Source organism: Vitis riparia, chromosome 16 (genome assembly GCF_004353265.1).
Source record: "Vitis riparia cultivar Riparia Gloire de Montpellier isolate 1030 chromosome 16, EGFV_Vit.rip_1.0, whole genome shotgun sequence".
Classification (NCBI taxonomy): Eukaryota; Viridiplantae; Streptophyta; class Magnoliopsida; order Vitales; family Vitaceae; genus Vitis; species Vitis riparia.
In genome coordinates this window covers 14401947-14418796 of record NC_048446.1, presented here as the reverse complement: position 1 = coordinate 14418796, position 16850 = coordinate 14401947, and the positions used below count along the sequence as shown (strand labels likewise).

Here is a 16850-nt window from a genome sequence, read left to right as displayed (position 1 = left end):
CTAAATTTCATCTCCCAATTTCCAAAATCCCAATTTTCCATATTTATTTATTTAATCGTCGCTATTTTCATTATTATTAGTATTATTTTATTTGTTTATTTTTTAAAAATTTCCATCCCTAAATAATTCTTCGAATTTCTAAATCTACAATTCCAATTTTCGCAATTAGTTATCTAAGCATTATTATTTTCGTTATTATCACTATTCCATCCATTTATTTATTCACTTATTCATTTATTTAAAATTCTAATTTCATTTTTTTTTAATAATTCTCCCAATTTTCAATCTCTAAATTTAATTTCTTAAAATTCCAAATTTGCAATTATTTATCCAACCATCATTCTTTTCGTTATTATCACTATTCCATTCACTCATTTATTTATTTAAAATTCCATCCCTGAATAATTCTTCAAACTTCCAATCTCCAAATTCGATTTTTGATATCTAAAATTCTATTTTTCGTAATTATTTACTTAATCTTTATTATTTCGTTGTTATTATTGTTTCATTCATTTATTTAAAATTCCATCTCTAAATAATTCTTCAAATTTCCAATCTCTAAATTCGATTTCCAATTTCCAAAATTCTCATCTTCGTAATTATGTATCCTATCATTATTATTTTTGTTATTCTATTCATTTATTTATTCATTTGTTCATTTATTTAAAATTTCATCCCTAAATAATTCTTTAAATTTACAATCTCTAAGTTCAATTTCCAATTTCCGAAATCCTAACTTCTGCAATTATTTATCTAATCATTATTATTTCATCATTATTATTATTCCATTCATTTATTTATTCACTTATTCATTTATTTAAAATTCCGTCTTTAAATAATTTTTCAAAATTCTAATTTCCAATTTTAGTTACTTGAAATTCCAATTTTCCAATCTTTGAACTTAAATTTCAATTTCCAATATGCCAATTCTCGCATTTATTCCGTTACTTATTATTATTATCATGATTATTATTATTTTATTCGTTTATTTCTAAAAATCCGCCTTCAAATGATTTCCAAGATTTCCAATTTTTATAATTCAATTTCCATAGTTTCTGCTTCCCAAATGACCTCCAATTATGATTTCTTTTAAAATTTAATTTCCAAGGTCCCAATTTTCGTAATTTAATTTTTTAAAATCTCAAACTCTCAGATAATTTTCAAAATTCCAATTTCTTTTAAATTTAATTTCTAAAATTCTCATTCTTACATTTAATTTCTAAAAATCCGATTTTCAAATAATCTCTAAAACTCAAATTTTCAAATAATCTTCGAGACTCCAATTTTTTAAATAAATTTCAAAAATCCCATTTTCTCTCAAATAGTTTTAATTCCACTATGGTTTTGAAACAATCTTCTGCTCCTCTTGATTTTAATAGGCATGAATGAATTTTTCATAATTCCGGAATAATGGAATCTGTTATATTAATTCATGCAAAATAAATGGGTTTTGGTGGGAGTCCGACATATGTGATTTTATGATTGATTGATTCGATGGTCATACATTATTGATGTATTCCGCTCTATGACATACATGAGATTATTTCTTAATTGTGCACTAACCCGCTCTCTTGATAGCGCATTGATTGTTTGATGTCAAGGTATGCCCCGCTCCCACTTCGATCGTTCTTTATTGAGTGTCTTGATTCTCATATGTGCATGATCGATTTGAGTATCTATTGATTTTCTTATTGATTGCCACGTCAGCTTCATTTTATTAGTAGAGACCCGATTTTAGAGACTTAGAGGGGTGCTACGGTCTTTACCGTACCTTCCTAATAAGTAACCTGACCCCTGAGCCCGATCCGGTTTTTCACAGACCACATTTTCCAAAATAAGGAGTCATGCTTAGGGTTTTCTTTCTTATTTTGTTTCCCTTTTTAAAAATAAAATAAAAATAAGTAGCGACTCCAAGTTCATTTTTTTTAATCAATATAAATCAATTTTTCAAATAAAAATCGAGCTCGCCATCGAGTGGAAAACGCATGAACCGAAATGCGGGGTCCACAATACCATTATACTTTCTAAATTTTTTTAGTAGATAAATAATTTTAAATCAAATGGGACCAAATCAAATGACATTTAATACTTTAAATTCTTTATTAGGTCTTCTAATTTATAATATATATATATATTAAAATAGTAACATTTTTTAAAATATGTTTGATGATTTTATTATAATATGGATATTTATATTTTTTAAAAGTTTTTTATTTTCAATTTATTTATAATTAAAAATCCATTTTTTTTACGTTTAATAGGAGTCGAATTAAATTTAACTAATATTTTATAAATAAAACTTATGGATATTTTACAAAACCAAAATAGAAAAATAATTTAAAAAAAAAAAATTATTCAAACAATTTTTTTTTTTGTTTTCTTAAAGTGTTTCTAAAAATATCTTGTGAAATATTTTTGTTTTTAAAAAATATTAGAAAATAATTTTTTATTCTTTAATTTAAAAATGATTTTTTAAAAAACTAGGATAGAAAATATTATCAAACAAGTTAATAAATTTTTAAAAATAATATTTTTATTTTTAAAGTTAAAAAATCATTTTTAAATTATATGCTCAAACTCTCTAAAGTCAACCCACCCAAACCGGACCCAAATTTAAGTCGGAATCCCTGTTTTGTTGTGAATTTTAATCCATTTTACAAAATGAGTTGGCTAAGCCCGAAAGGAATGGGTTCGGATTCGGGTATTATGCACCGGCCCAAGTTGCAACCCTGTAGGGCAATATCCAGGGAGAGTAGGTTAATGGCGGCCCCTCTCGGTGAGTATAAAACCCTAGAAACAGCAGCAACCTAATTGAAAGGAGTTAGGGTTTCAGGCAGCAGAGAAAGAGCAAGCAGCCACAGCCACAGCCACAGCCACAGCCGCACCTCCCTCTTCTTCTACGTCGACGTCATGGGTCGTATGCACAGTCGAGGGTTACTCTCTTTATCACTCATTTTCTCTGTCTTTTTCTTTATCTCTTCCTGTCTCCTTCTAAATATCTGATCCATTTTTTCTATGTCTGATTCCTTGATTTCAGTAAGGGCATTTCTTCGTCTGCTCTTCCTTACAAGAGAACACCGCCTACTTGGCTCAAGATCTCCTCCCAAGATGTTAGTCTTAAATCTTCAATCCGTTTCTCTGTTTGGTTCCATAGATAATAGGACAATAGAAGAAATCAAATCTTATAGTTTTTTTTTTCTTTCCTTTTTATGATAGCGGAAAATGTGTTTCGACAAGTGCATTATAATGGGTTCTCGGGGATTTAGTTTTTCATAGTTTGAATTTTATTTTCCTGCATTTTCTTAACAATCAAACGAGTTTGGAATTTTAGATCATTTGGGTGTTGTGTTTCGTTGATTGTTTCGGTGTGGGGTTTCAGGTTGAGGATAACATTTGCAAGTTTGCAAAGAAAGGGCTGACACCATCGCAGATTGGTGTTATTCTTCGTGATTCTCACGGCATTGCTCAGGTCAAAAGCGTTACTGGAAGCAAGATCTTGCGCGTTCTCAAGGGTCATGGTAAAGAATAAGCCTTTTAGTGATTTTTTTTTGTTCTCTGTCTGGTTTCTCATGGGAGCATAGGAGACTAGGAGAAATTAAAGGTTTATGCATTATAGTTTTCATCATTTGTGTTTGTTTATACCAACAATGAGAAGTGTTTTATGTTTCCACAAATGGAGAAAATGAAATTGCGGTAGAAAATGTTATGATTTCCTGAAGACGGGTAGTGCCATTTGTTAGGGTTTGGAAAATGCTGGTTCTTAAACTTAAATTGGCTTAAAAATCGGCAAGTTTCATATCTTGCCCTACTATGAATCTTTTTAAGAAAGGTGTTTTCATTTCCCTGCCAAGCAGGCATGCTGGAAGAACATAAAAAGAAGAGTTTCAAATGTTTGTATCTTGTTTCTTAAGAAGTGCTGAAAAATATCTTAATTAAGCCAAATGGTCTTATTAGGATGGGTTTGGTTGGAGATTTTATGTTCTATCCACTTTTTTTCTCAGCAACCAATTCGAAGATTTCCGTTTTTTTAAGTTGGTTATGGTGTTGATTTTGTTGTGTTTAGGTCTTGCTCCTGAAATTCCTGAGGATTTGTACCATCTTATTAAGAAGGCTGTTGCCATTCGAAAGCATCTGGAGAGGAATAGGAAGGACAAAGACTCAAAGTTCCGATTGATTCTTGTGGAGAGCAGGATTCACCGACTTGCTCGCTACTACAAGAGAACAAAGAAGCTTCCTCCAGTCTGGAAATAGTAAGCTTGATCATCATATTTCCCATATTGTGCTAATTGGTTGCATTTAATGTTTTAGCTTTTCTTTGATGGGTTTGCCGTTCTACTTCTGTGGACAAGCAGTTTCTTTTTTTTTGTTGAAAATGTAGGTGACTTAGATGATGGAAAATAAAAGTACTTATTCTTTGAAGATTTTTGTTTGAATATGATGCCATGTAGTAATAACTAATGGTTTGTTTTGTTTAAGGCATAATAATAGTGTCTCAAAATCTTTTGCATTATGGTGGCTCTGTATCATTATTAGCTGCTAAATAATTTTATTAGGATATGAAAGTTGAGTGTTTGTTCTTTTTGTGTAATTTTAAGATTGTGCCCTCTTTGGGGTGCCACATTATTTCATTTATCCTTTTAAACCCTGATTACAATGCCAGAATTCTTACTCTCTCAAGAATCTACAACACTTGGAACTGAAGCTTTGCAAATAAACATGTCTTTGGGACTTGTAATGCAGTACTGCTTGATATTATCATTTTTGTGTGTAAATTTTATACCACATTATGTCATTCTTTCTGGATTCTAGATACTGTTGGTTTTTAATTCCTACACAGCTTGTGAACACTTGGAAAACTGCTTGTAAAACTCTTTTGACAGCTTGGTGTTTTTATCTAACCTCTTGGCATTGCTTCCCTTTTTTGTCTTCTATTATTGTCCGGGTCCTCTATCTTGTGTTGTATATTTTCTTCTGTTTTCATGCATTCTGTACATGCACTTGTTCTTTTAGCAATCGGTAGACACGTATTTGCAACTTAGTGACTTGACTGAAAAGTGAACGGAAAGGGGTGTCAGATGAAGAAGTGGGATCTGCAGCCCCAAAGAAACATGGTTAACCTTTTAGCCGAGGAGGCTATTTAGGAATTAAATAGGAAAACTGGTTAGAAAGTTTAGAGAAACAAATAGGTTAAACCTCAAAAGGTCACAGAGGTTGGAAGAATGGACACTTTTGGGGCAATTGCAAGATTTATAAGAAATTTTTATGGGTCAGTTTTTGAAACATGTTTTTCTGTTGTTCCAAAAGCATTTCTGAGATTTTTTGCCACAATTTGCTGAGTATAATCTCTGCTTTCCAGACATTTTAGAAGGTGTTTCACTTTCCCTTTATTTTTAATTTACTTTGTATTCCATCCCCTTCTAGGAAGCTTGTTCCCTTGTAGGCAGATTCCACTCTTGGATGGCTCTTACCTTGCTCTTGTCTGCCATTAGATTACCATCCCTTATATGATGCCCAAGATCCAGGAGCTGAGGGAAGGCTTGTGGGATAAAACCCTTTAAGGTTTCCTCGATGAGAACCCATTCTATTCAATCACATGCTGATCTGGAATTGGGCATGACTCCAGTATAATTTTTACAGTCTCACTACAGTTTGAATGGGGATTAGAGTTTGATGGGACAAGTTTCCAGCAAAAGAAGATTGCCCTTTGGATAAAGGCTTTTCTATCAGAGTAGAATTTTTTTTCCTTGGAACCTATAATGTGCTGGTTTTGAACGTCTATTTTCCTTAGAGCTCAATGAAGGCATGGGTGGACTGTGAGATAGGAACAGGCTGTGTCCTTCAATTCATTGCAGTTCCTGAGGTTGTAATGAGGTGTTGTTTCTAGTAGTTTCATGGATAATCTTGTCACATGTTCATCAAGCTATCAGTTCTTGTTATCTATGTTTTCTTTTTATGACAACTACCTTCTGCAACTGTTTTCTTGATAACCTTTCTATGATTATATTTACTAACTCAAATTCTAATTATTGCAGCGAGTCTACCACTGCCAGCACTCTCGTGGCTTAGGCTAGGTATTGTGCTAAAAAAGTTTTGGTACAATCTGAGGAAGTTACGGATACAATGTTAATCATTGAATGAGCTTAAGATTGTCTGCTCTTGTTTTAGAAAGATTTGTCTGAACTAAGAGACCTTGTAATATTTTCTTGACTAGCAAAATATTTTTTGTTCTATGTTACTGCCAAGATGGGGAAGATAAAAAAGAGAACATGCTCATTTGTTTTTCATGGTTTCCTATTTATTTATGCTTGGGAGTTAGTGATCATCTGATTTGAGCTATAATATGTTGCTACTTGCCTTGGAGATACACTTATGTTTGGCAATTAATTAATTAGGAGCTATCATTTGGATCCTTACCTCAATCTATGGTCTTGTAACTCATGATTGTTGCCAAATTTTGGATTGAATTTTGGTGATCTCATCTAAAAACTAAATGGTATTTGGTGGGGGTGAGTTGAATCTTTTACGAGATTTGACATTAAGTTCTGTAAGCTTGGTAGAATTATAATTTGGATGATTCATTCCTCGAGTTTAAGAGCTATTAAAAACATTTCTTTAGTATATATATCTAAGCACTAATTGATTAATGCTATTGAGAAAAGTGCTATAGCATAAAGCAAGCCTTCTTTGTACAATCACTCATATTTGTAGTTGCATTGTTGAATTATTTTCTTAGATGTATTATATTAACTTTTGTTATCATAGTTGTTACCATTTGTTCACATTCCAAGAGAGAATGAAATATAATGAAAAGTAGTCTTCATTTATTAAATATAGAAATTTATGGACATTCAATTGCAATGTTCTTCCTAGTAATGTAGTAAAAATGGTGGTATAACCAACATTTTATTATTTTCTTTACTATTAGGCTATTATTACTGTTTAAAAGGGGTTGTCTTAGGATCTCAATCCTATATTTAGAGGATGGAAGGGACGACAAAAGGAGGGAAGAGCTAGTTTATGAGGGATTTGAAGTCTTTTGAAGTTGATGTTAAGGTGGGTCAAGGGATGTTTGTGGGGTAGAATTGTGGACAAGGGAAGGGTTATTTCTAATTGGATTAGATTCGACGAGGTGGGTTTGTCTTGCTTGTTAGAAGGATTGGAATCTTGTTGTAGGAAAGTGGTTGGAATGAATGAGGGAGATCTTTTAAGTTAGAATGCTAGTCTAATAGTGTAGGGTAGTTCATTCAATGAGTTGTTAAACCCCTAGAGACTTGGAATGATATATCTATTCCTTATAGATAGAACCTTCTTATATTAAGAAGAAATTTTATGAGGAAAGTTTAAAATTACAATCCTAAAGATGGGGTATTTACAATTAAGATATAAAAGCAAATTCCTAAAATCATGAAATTAGTCAAAGAATCTAGTATAGTAAAATTGCTAATGCCATGCTAAACAACTTGTTAGGAGGTTGGCTTTGACACCCTCACTCAAAATAATGCTAGTGAATCGACACACATTAATTTGTCAACTAAGAATTGATTTCATATCTTGGTGAAGGACTTCATAAAGATATCAACAATTTGAAACTTTGTGGGCACATGAGGTAGTGTGATGATATGATCAACTAATGCATCTCAGATGTAGTGACATACTGTGACAATCCACCTTTGTGTTTGGTTCGATCATGAAGAATAGAATTTGCATTAATTTGAATGGTGCTCGAGTTATCAACATATAAAGGTGTGGGATTTGGTTGAGGGAGATACAATTCGATCATGAAGAATAGGATTTGCATTAATTTGAATGGCGCTCAAGTTATCAACATATAGAGGTGTAGGATTTGGTCGAGGAGGGAAATACAAGTCGTAGATTAGTTGATAAAGCTAAACAATTTCAAAACAAGTAGATGACAACACTTTATATTGTGCTTCTATAGAAGATTTGGAAACCTTCTCTTGTTTCATTTGCATTTCCATGAAACAAGAGCATCACCAAGATACATATACCAACTTGTTGTGGATCATCGAGAGTCAAGGCACCTTGCCCAATTAGCATAGTAGTAAGCTTGAGAGTAAAAGGTAATTTGACCATGTAAAATATACCATTTAAAAGTTCAAAGTAAATAGAGAATCATATTTAATTGCTATAAGATGTAAATGATGAGATTGATGCATAAATTGACTCATTAAATTTACAACATAAGAGATACTTGATTTGGTAAAACATAAAAATATACACAAGTTAATTATCATATATTTTATATTTTAAATGCTAGATAGATTAGGGATAATTGTGTTTTGGACCTAGTTGGGCTCAAAAATTAAGTTTTGGTCCATATAAGTTCACTATTTAAATTCAAAACCTAGAGGAAGTGTAAAAATGGAGAAGAATGATATGAAATTTTTATTTTTCTAAAAATGACTATAAAAAAAAAGAGTAGAAAAACATTAATTTAAATTTTATTCCTTTTGCAAACCTCAATAAAATTTAATATAATTTAGTGATTTGAAAAATAATACACCATTTTCCAAAAAAAATAAAAATAAATTATTATTATTTAAAAATCAAACATCTTAGAAAAAATATATTTTTAAAATTATGTATATAAAAAATAACTAAAAATATGTCAAATTTATTTTTTTAAATGATATATTTTTATAATATATATATATTTTAAATTATCTAAAAATAAATTTTCAAAATAATTATAAAAAAAATTTAAGATAAAAAAGTTTCTCAAACATTATGATAGAAAATAATTTTGAAGGGTATATTGGTATTTTCATATTTTATATCCTCCCCATCAATTATACAATTTTTATAAACCAAATCTTAATTTCTGGACTCAACTGGATCCAAAAGATAATTGTCCCGATAGATTATTATTTTAATATTAAGATTGTTTTCATTTTTATATTATTATTAAATAGAATAAATTACATTATTCACATATTATTATTTTTCAACAAAATAACCTGAATATATGTATTATTATTTATTGAAAATTTTCTCAATTTCTTCGATATTTTCTATTAATTTTTTATTATTTTCTTAATATGTTCATAAAATATAATCTTCGATATTGTTAAAATCGAGATCACACATTTTTATAATTACATTTTTATAGTTGGTTACCACTTGGCAGTCAGCCACCTTCATCCAACTTGCCTATACTAGACAAGGATCCCTCGCTCACCCACCCTCCACTTGCAAGCCACACTGTAGTTTTACGGAAACCCACGCACGCCTCCATTAATTTCTCTCTTGATATGGAGCTATTCATGAATGGAGAATTACCTTAATGGTAGGTTGGGAAAAAAAGTTATCGAGGGTAGATTTGATAATTCTTATTTCCTGACAATTATAAAGTATGAGTATAATACAAATATAATATAGTTACAATGAAAAAAATATTAACATTACAATATATTATAATATACCAAAATGACAAAAGGCTATCATGTTGTATTTATATCATAAAGCATCCTTGCAAACCAAAATTATAAAAAGACAATAAAAATATACTAACTAAATTTCAATACATAAAGTTGTTGATGAATAAAAAAAAATCTATAAAATTAATTTTTTATATAAAAATATAAATGTATAATAAAAATACACTATAATTACAATATAAATACAATAACATTATGATAAGGTAAAATTTTAAAAATTTCAAATTTCTTATGAAATTGGGTAGTTGTGGGTTTTTTTGGCATTTACATGTTTAATAGACAACAAATATTATTCTTTATTATATAAAATATATCTCAATTGATTATAATTTTCAGTTTTCAATGAAAACCCAAATATGTTTATAAATACTCAAACAAAGTGGTTCCAAACAAGTATGAAACAACTGAGAAAATTTTTTCTTCTGCCATGTCAAACAAGTCTCAACAACAAAACTAAAGTGCAAACCTTTTCAATGGAAATCAATAATAATTATATCAAACAACCCACCCGAAAAATAAATTAAAAATAAAAACACATCTTCAATATGACCAAAATAATATAAAAAATTCAAAAAAAATAAAAATTAAATAACATTTTATACCAAAAAATGTAATTTCTTTCTCAAAACGTCCTTAAATATTTCAGATCTAATATTTTAGATCTACATTGTTAAAATTATTAATAGTTGGTTCCTTCAATTCAAATTTTAAATTATTTATTTATTTGCATAAACCGACCTTTTTTATTTTTTTTTTTTAAAATCTTACTTTTAATGGATTTTTTGTTACATTCACACAAAAATACAAGCTTTGTGAAGACGGTTTTAGATCATAACCTAAAGTGCTGGAGTTTTTTTTTTTTCCTCTTTTTTTTTTTTCCTTCTTTAATACACAAGTTGCAACTGAGTTAAAGAAGATTTTTTTTTTTTTTTCCGTTGCTTTTCATTTATTAAGGATACTTTTGACATTTAAATAAAATAAGGTCTGTGAAAGAATTATCATAATTTTATCTCTCATTAGGAAGAATTATTAAATATACCCACCGATCATATGTTTCCCAGCCTACCCTAAGGGTAATTCTCCCCAAATTTATTGGGTGGTCTCCCACGAAATTATTTGAGATCTAGATGCACATGCTGGTCTACCATATAAGTCGTCTCTGCAGTTACTGCTTGGTAATGTGTCACACACCTGCCATCTGCTAAATCCGGACACCCTGCAGAGCCTCATTTACACCCTACGCATTGATTCTCTCAATATATTGGGACTCATGCAGTATAAAGTTTTCATCATCTAAGCGACATCGAAAACCACCACCACCTCTCTCTCTCCAATGGGACCTCTTACAAGATCCATCCATGACCCTCTTCCCAAAGTTATCATCGCCATCACCTTGCTTTCCACTCTCCTCTCGAAGCATCTCCACTCTACGCTTTTGGAGCTAGCAAGAGTTTCTGCTCTTCTGCTTGTAATCTCGATTGTCGATTGAAGTTCTTTCCGTTATACAGAAATGGGATCCCATCTTCCAGCTCTTCTCACTCGCTTGTTTCTTTCTGTTCTTCATTGTCAAGCCTCTCCTCTCAAAGCCTTATATCTACATTGTAGACTTCTCATGTTTCAAACCACCAAACTGTTGCAGAGTTCCTTTTTCATTATTCCTTGAACATGCCTCCATGATTGAATCATTTGACAGCAAAAGCATAGGTTTCATGGCCAAACTCCTCAAATCTTCGGGACAAGGTGAACAGACTCATCTCTCTCCAGCTTTATATTACATTCCACCCATTACCCATCTCCAAGAATCTATCAAAGAAGTCCACATGATACTGTTCCCTGTAATGGAAGATCTTCTGTCCAAGACTAAACTCTCCCCTCAAGATATCGATATACTTATCGTTAACTGTAGTAGTCTTTGCTCGTCTCCTTCCCTCTCCTCCATTATCATCAACAAATACTCCATGAGAGATGATATTAAGAGCTTTAATCTCTCTGGCATGGGGTGCAGTGCTGGAATTCTTGGCGTCCATTTGGCTCAAAATCTATTGAAAGTTCACAAGAATTCTTACGCCATTGTTCTTAGCACGGAGATCACATCGGCTGGGTGGTACGCTGGAAACGATAAGTCTAAGTTGCTCAGCAATTGTATCTTTCGTATGGGAGGTGCAGCAATCTTGCTTACAAATAGGGAAGAAATGAAAAAAACATCCAAGTATCGGCTGCTTCACACGGTGAGAATACAGAGAGCATTTGACGACAAGGCTTATCTTTCAACAGTTCGCGAAGAGGACTCAAATGGAGCCCTTGGGGTTACATTCAGCCACGACATAGTGCAAGTAGTTTCAGAAACTGTTCGTTCAAATATCACTGTCCTCGGCTCAGCTATCTTGCCGTTATTGGAGAAATTCAGGTATAGAGCATCCAGATTCCGGAAGAGATATATCCAAAAATCTGCAGAGGTTTACGTGCCGGATTTTAGGAGAGTGATACAGCATTTTGTTCTGCCAGCTTCAGGGAGGTCATTGATTATAGATATAGGAAAAGGGTTGAAGCTTGGTGAAAGAGACACGGAGGCTTCTCTGATGACCTTGCGAAGGTTTGGGAACCAATCTTCATCTTCCTCCTGGTATGTATTAGCTTATATGGAGGCCAAGGAGAGAGTGAAGAAAGGCGACAAAGTGTGGCAACTTGGGATGGGAAGTGGGCCTAAGTGCGTCAGTTTTGTCTGGGAGTGCATGAGGCCCATGGTTGAGGAGTCCAAGAAGGGCCCATGGGCCGATTGCATAGGTGAGTATCCAATCCTCTCTGAGAATGAAGACAATTGACAATGGCCATGATCATGATCCCCCATTTGGAGGTGGTGGGGGTTATATATTTTTACTGAGAAGTGGAAAGATATGATCTTACTCACTAGGTAGGAAACATGATCTTTCAATATTATTTATGAGAGATTTGGGGACCTAAGTCTTCAAGTACTCATGCCTTGTGTGTTGTAACTTAGTATCACTTCCTGAATTTTAAGGGACCACTGAAAATTTAAATGGAGAATAATGAACTTTCTTTTTTAAGAACAAAAAATATAATCTAACCTTTAATTATTTTTTAATTCCTATTTTACATCAAACACTTTTTGGATAAAAATATCAAAATGACATATGTGCAATATTTAATTTTCCATTCCATTCTGACAAGCAGGATTGAGGTTGTACTCTTACCATACCAATGGAACACACTTATTCTGAAGCAACTGGCAATGGAATTTGCAAACTTCTTTCTTACTTGACTTGTGAGGCTCTGTGCTTGAAGCAAAATCAGACTACTTGCACAAAGAAAGTGACCAAAGATATATCCAAAACTTAGAAAAAGGAAGCACCCTTTATTGCCTGGCTTCGATGCATGCTCTATTGGATTGGCACACTTTTTTGTCTCTTACCTTGGCTTCAACCTACCCTTAAATATTCGATCAAAATAAAAAAGGCTTATCCCTTGTAAAATAACCATAAACCTTTGATCTAAATCTTTGAAAGCCCTAAATAAATAATTGGACAACTTAATGAAAGTTGGTTTGTAAGCTCCCTTATGAATATTGACTTTTGTTGAAATCCTACTTATTAGTGAAGCACTATCTGGAAATGAGTGAAAGTTTCATATCTAATTCTTGACTTATCTTACTTTTTTATTTAACCCTTTCTTATTTTATAGATATTTCTCCAACTTTTCTATAGAAACCTCCTTAAAAGGGTATGGCTATCTATGTGCTAGAATGTAGACTTGAACTTTCTTCAATCTCAAATGCTTTGATAAGAGGGAGCTCTATTTAGGGAGTTTTGGCATTGGTGAAGCATGTATAGAAGAAAGAGATAAACTCTAATTATGTAAGGAGTAGATGTTGATATTGGTTGATATAGGTATATAAGTCATGTTATATTATTTAATAACAAGTCTTCAATTATCTATTCCTATTTTTAGATAATTAGTGTCCTTGGGAGTCCCCGATGATTAAATAAACCAAGATTTTACCATGATTGTAGTATTAGAAAGATGCAAAGTAAAAACAAAAGCCCAAGGATCAGTTTTGTAATTAAATAACCATAATTGAAAATCGTCTCTACATTGGATGGTTTGGTGTTTTGATAATCTCAACCTTATTGACAACAACTTTTGTATTTATTATCGCCTACATACCTCTCTAGTAGATATTCATGGTGTTCTTAAACTTGTTTTTAGATCTCTACTTTATGGAAACAATATTAACTCGGGTGCCATTATTTGTACTTCTATAGCTATAGGTTTTCACTTTTACCTAATATGGTTATACAATGGTGGTCTTTATGAGCTAATTGTTCTACACTTTTTACTTGGTATAGCTTGTTACATGGGTCGTGAGTGGAAGCTTAGTTTCTGTCTAGGTATGCACCCTTAGAACGTTGTTACATATTCATTTCTTGTTGCATCTACTACTGTTATTTTCTTAATCTGCCCAATTGGTTAAAGAAATTTTTTTAATGGTTTGCCTCCAGTAATCAGTGACACTTTTAACTTCATGATTGTATTCTAAGCAAAATGCAACATCCTTATGCACTCATTCCACATGTTCATTGTACTTGGTATATTCGGAGGTTCCCCATTTAATGTTATGCATGGTTCCTTGGTAACCTTTAGTTTGATAGGGTAACCACAAAAAATGAATATCCTAATGAAGGTTAAATATTTGGTCAAGAGGAAGAAACTTATATTATTGTGGTTGATTATGGTTATTCTGGCCGATTGGTTTCCAATATGCTAGTTTCAATAATTCACATTTTTTACATTTCTTCCTAGCTAGCTACTTGGACTATAGTAGGTATCTAGTTCACTACTTTAGGCATCAATACTATGACTTTCAACCTAAATGGTTTCAATTAGCATGTAGTAGTTATTTGGTTGATTGCTTTAGGTATTAGTATTATGACTTTCAACCTCAATAGTTTTAATTGGCTTGTAGTAGGTATCTAGTTTGCTTTAGGTACAACACAAGATGTTTTTTTTTTAATTAAATAAAAAGGTCAAAATATTTTGTTTTTTCTATTTAGCTGAAAATAACCTATTAATATCAACCAATATAAGTAAAATAAACTTGTTATTAATAAGTTCAATTTAGTTATATTAGTTGATATCAATAAGTTACTTTGAATTAAATAGAAAAAATCAAATATTTTTTATTTTTTTATTCATCCATAAAACAAACACTACCTAAGACTTTCAACCTAAATGATTTTAATTGGCTTGTAGTATGTATTTGGGTCTATAGTAGGTATTTAGTGCTTTCAACCTAAATGGTTTCAATTGGCCTGTAGTAGGTATCTAGGCCTTTGCTTGACGTATCAACACTATGAATTTCACAACATAAATAATGGTTTTAAGTAGCATACAGTAGGTATTTAGGCCTCAACTTTAAGTATTGGCACTATAACTTTCAAGTACCGAAATGTTTTCGCTTTCAATCAATCTACCTAAATGTTTTCAATTTCAATCAATCTATTGTTGATAGGTAAGGCCTTGGTATAGAAGTTATGCATGAAGCTCTATCTACAAATGGATAAGATTTCGATCTTAGTGTATATGGGTTCTTGAATGTAGTCAACATTATTGCTAAACTTATTGGTCAACTTTAAAATTTAAAATTTCAGTTTTATTATGTAAGTGTTTTTGAATGTAATTAACATTATTGACAAACTTATCAGTTAGCTTTAAAATTTTAAGTGAAGAGAAAGTAAAGCAAAGTAGGGCACAAAAGTGAAGGGAAAGCAACGGTGAGGCTTGAACCAGGTTCTCCCACTTGCAAAGGAGACCATGCACCACAAGACTAAGTTACCCTTAAATTTCAAATATGCTAGATGCTATATATGTACTAATTTTGTCTCCTCAAGCTTTTTTTTTTTTTTTTTTTAATAAAAATAAAATTTAATTAATTAATTAATTTTAATGTGTTGTAAAATGAGAATAAATGTGATTCAAATAAAAGTAGAGATGGTTATGTATTACTTTAATAATATATATATAGGGGGGAGAAAGAAATCAAAGAATAGAAATGTTGAGAGAATAAAAAACAGAGAGAATAAGGGAGAGAGAGAATGAGAAGAAGAGAATTTCTTTCTTTTTCTCGAGATGTATATTATAGGAGATGAGAAGTCTTTTTATAGGCTTTCCAAATGGCTTTCATTAATATCCCCATTAATGAATATTAATGAAACTCATAAATAACATTGATGGTTTCTATTAATGAGTATTAATGGAAGTTATAAATAATACTTAATTAACATTAATGTGGTGACATTCATTACTTCAGTTATAACATAATGATCTTATTTGAAAATAAAATTAATTATCTTATTTTTGGATTCTATCTAATTGATTATTGATAATATAAAAAGAACATGATAACCTTGTTAATGAGCTTTTTTTCTTTTTCTTTTTTTTTTTAATTAACCTTTTGTATTGTAAATTAGTAATTAAATATAAATTTATAAATAAGTCATAAATATTTTTTAACAAAAAGAATAATGATATACATCATCATTTTCTTATTTAATATATTGAAAATAAATAAATCATCATTTTAACTGTAAATATATTTATGATTTCTATTTATTAAACATTGTAAATTTTATCTTCCATAGATACTTTTTTTTTCGATAAATCGACTTCAATACGCATATTATTACTTATTTGATCATTTCTTAAAATTTTTCCAATATTATTATGAGTTTTGATTAATTTCCATCTTATCCATACTTTTTTTTTAAATTTCCTTCAATATTTTCAATATTTTTTTTATATTTCTATAAAATCTAATTATCGATATTTTTATGATTTTCAATATATATCTTAATCTTTGTTCCCATATCCTCTTATTATTGGTGTTGGATGCTCACCATTAGAACTAAGAAGGATGAGCAATTAAACTGAGTCTTGCAATCGATCTCCTATGTAGGAAAATGGTGAGGAAATGAGACCTTTTACTTTCAAAATCCTTTAATTTTAGTCTTTTGAAAAGGATTTATGAAGACTTCATACTAATGCTTACATCTTTCAAACCCAAATGCTAATCTTGATTATGACAAACTTCGAAACCCTCTCTCTTCATTAGACTTGAACCACAAACTATTGCATAAAGTAGATCCACTAGTGCACCCTAATGCTTTGATCACTTCAGAGTAGTCAAACAACTCAAAAGACCACAATCCAATATCGGGGAGCGAATGAGCAACACATTTTCACAATGGAACTACTCCAAATACACCCACAATCCATTCATTCCTTCTTCTTTTTTTTCCTGAATTTTCTCAACATCCAAACAGAAGAAAAATCCAGTGTTATGGGCTGAACAAGTGGAGAATTTTCATGACAATTCTT

At 31.2% G+C, this 16850-nt stretch overlaps 1 protein-coding gene and 2 pseudogenes across 1 annotated transcript; all 3 read left to right on the top strand.

Annotated features, from left to right (window-relative positions):
* Positions 1 to 2816: 2816 nt before the first annotated feature.
* Positions 2817 to 6322, top strand: LOC117932915 (40S ribosomal protein S13-like). The gene is made up of 5 exons (XM_034854236.1): positions 2817 to 2933; positions 3038 to 3110; positions 3380 to 3518; positions 4064 to 4250; positions 6033 to 6322. Exons 1-5 carry the CDS (start codon positions 2911 to 2913, stop codon positions 6064 to 6066), a joined length of 456 nt encoding a protein of 151 aa, XP_034710127.1. The 5' UTR covers positions 2817 to 2910; the 3' UTR covers positions 6067 to 6322.
* Positions 6323 to 10791: 4469 nt separating this feature from the next.
* Positions 10792 to 12495, top strand: LOC117933293 (annotated as a pseudogene).
* On the top strand, positions 12283 to 14989 carry LOC117933292 (annotated as a pseudogene).
* Positions 14990 to 16850: the final 1861 nt, after the last annotated feature.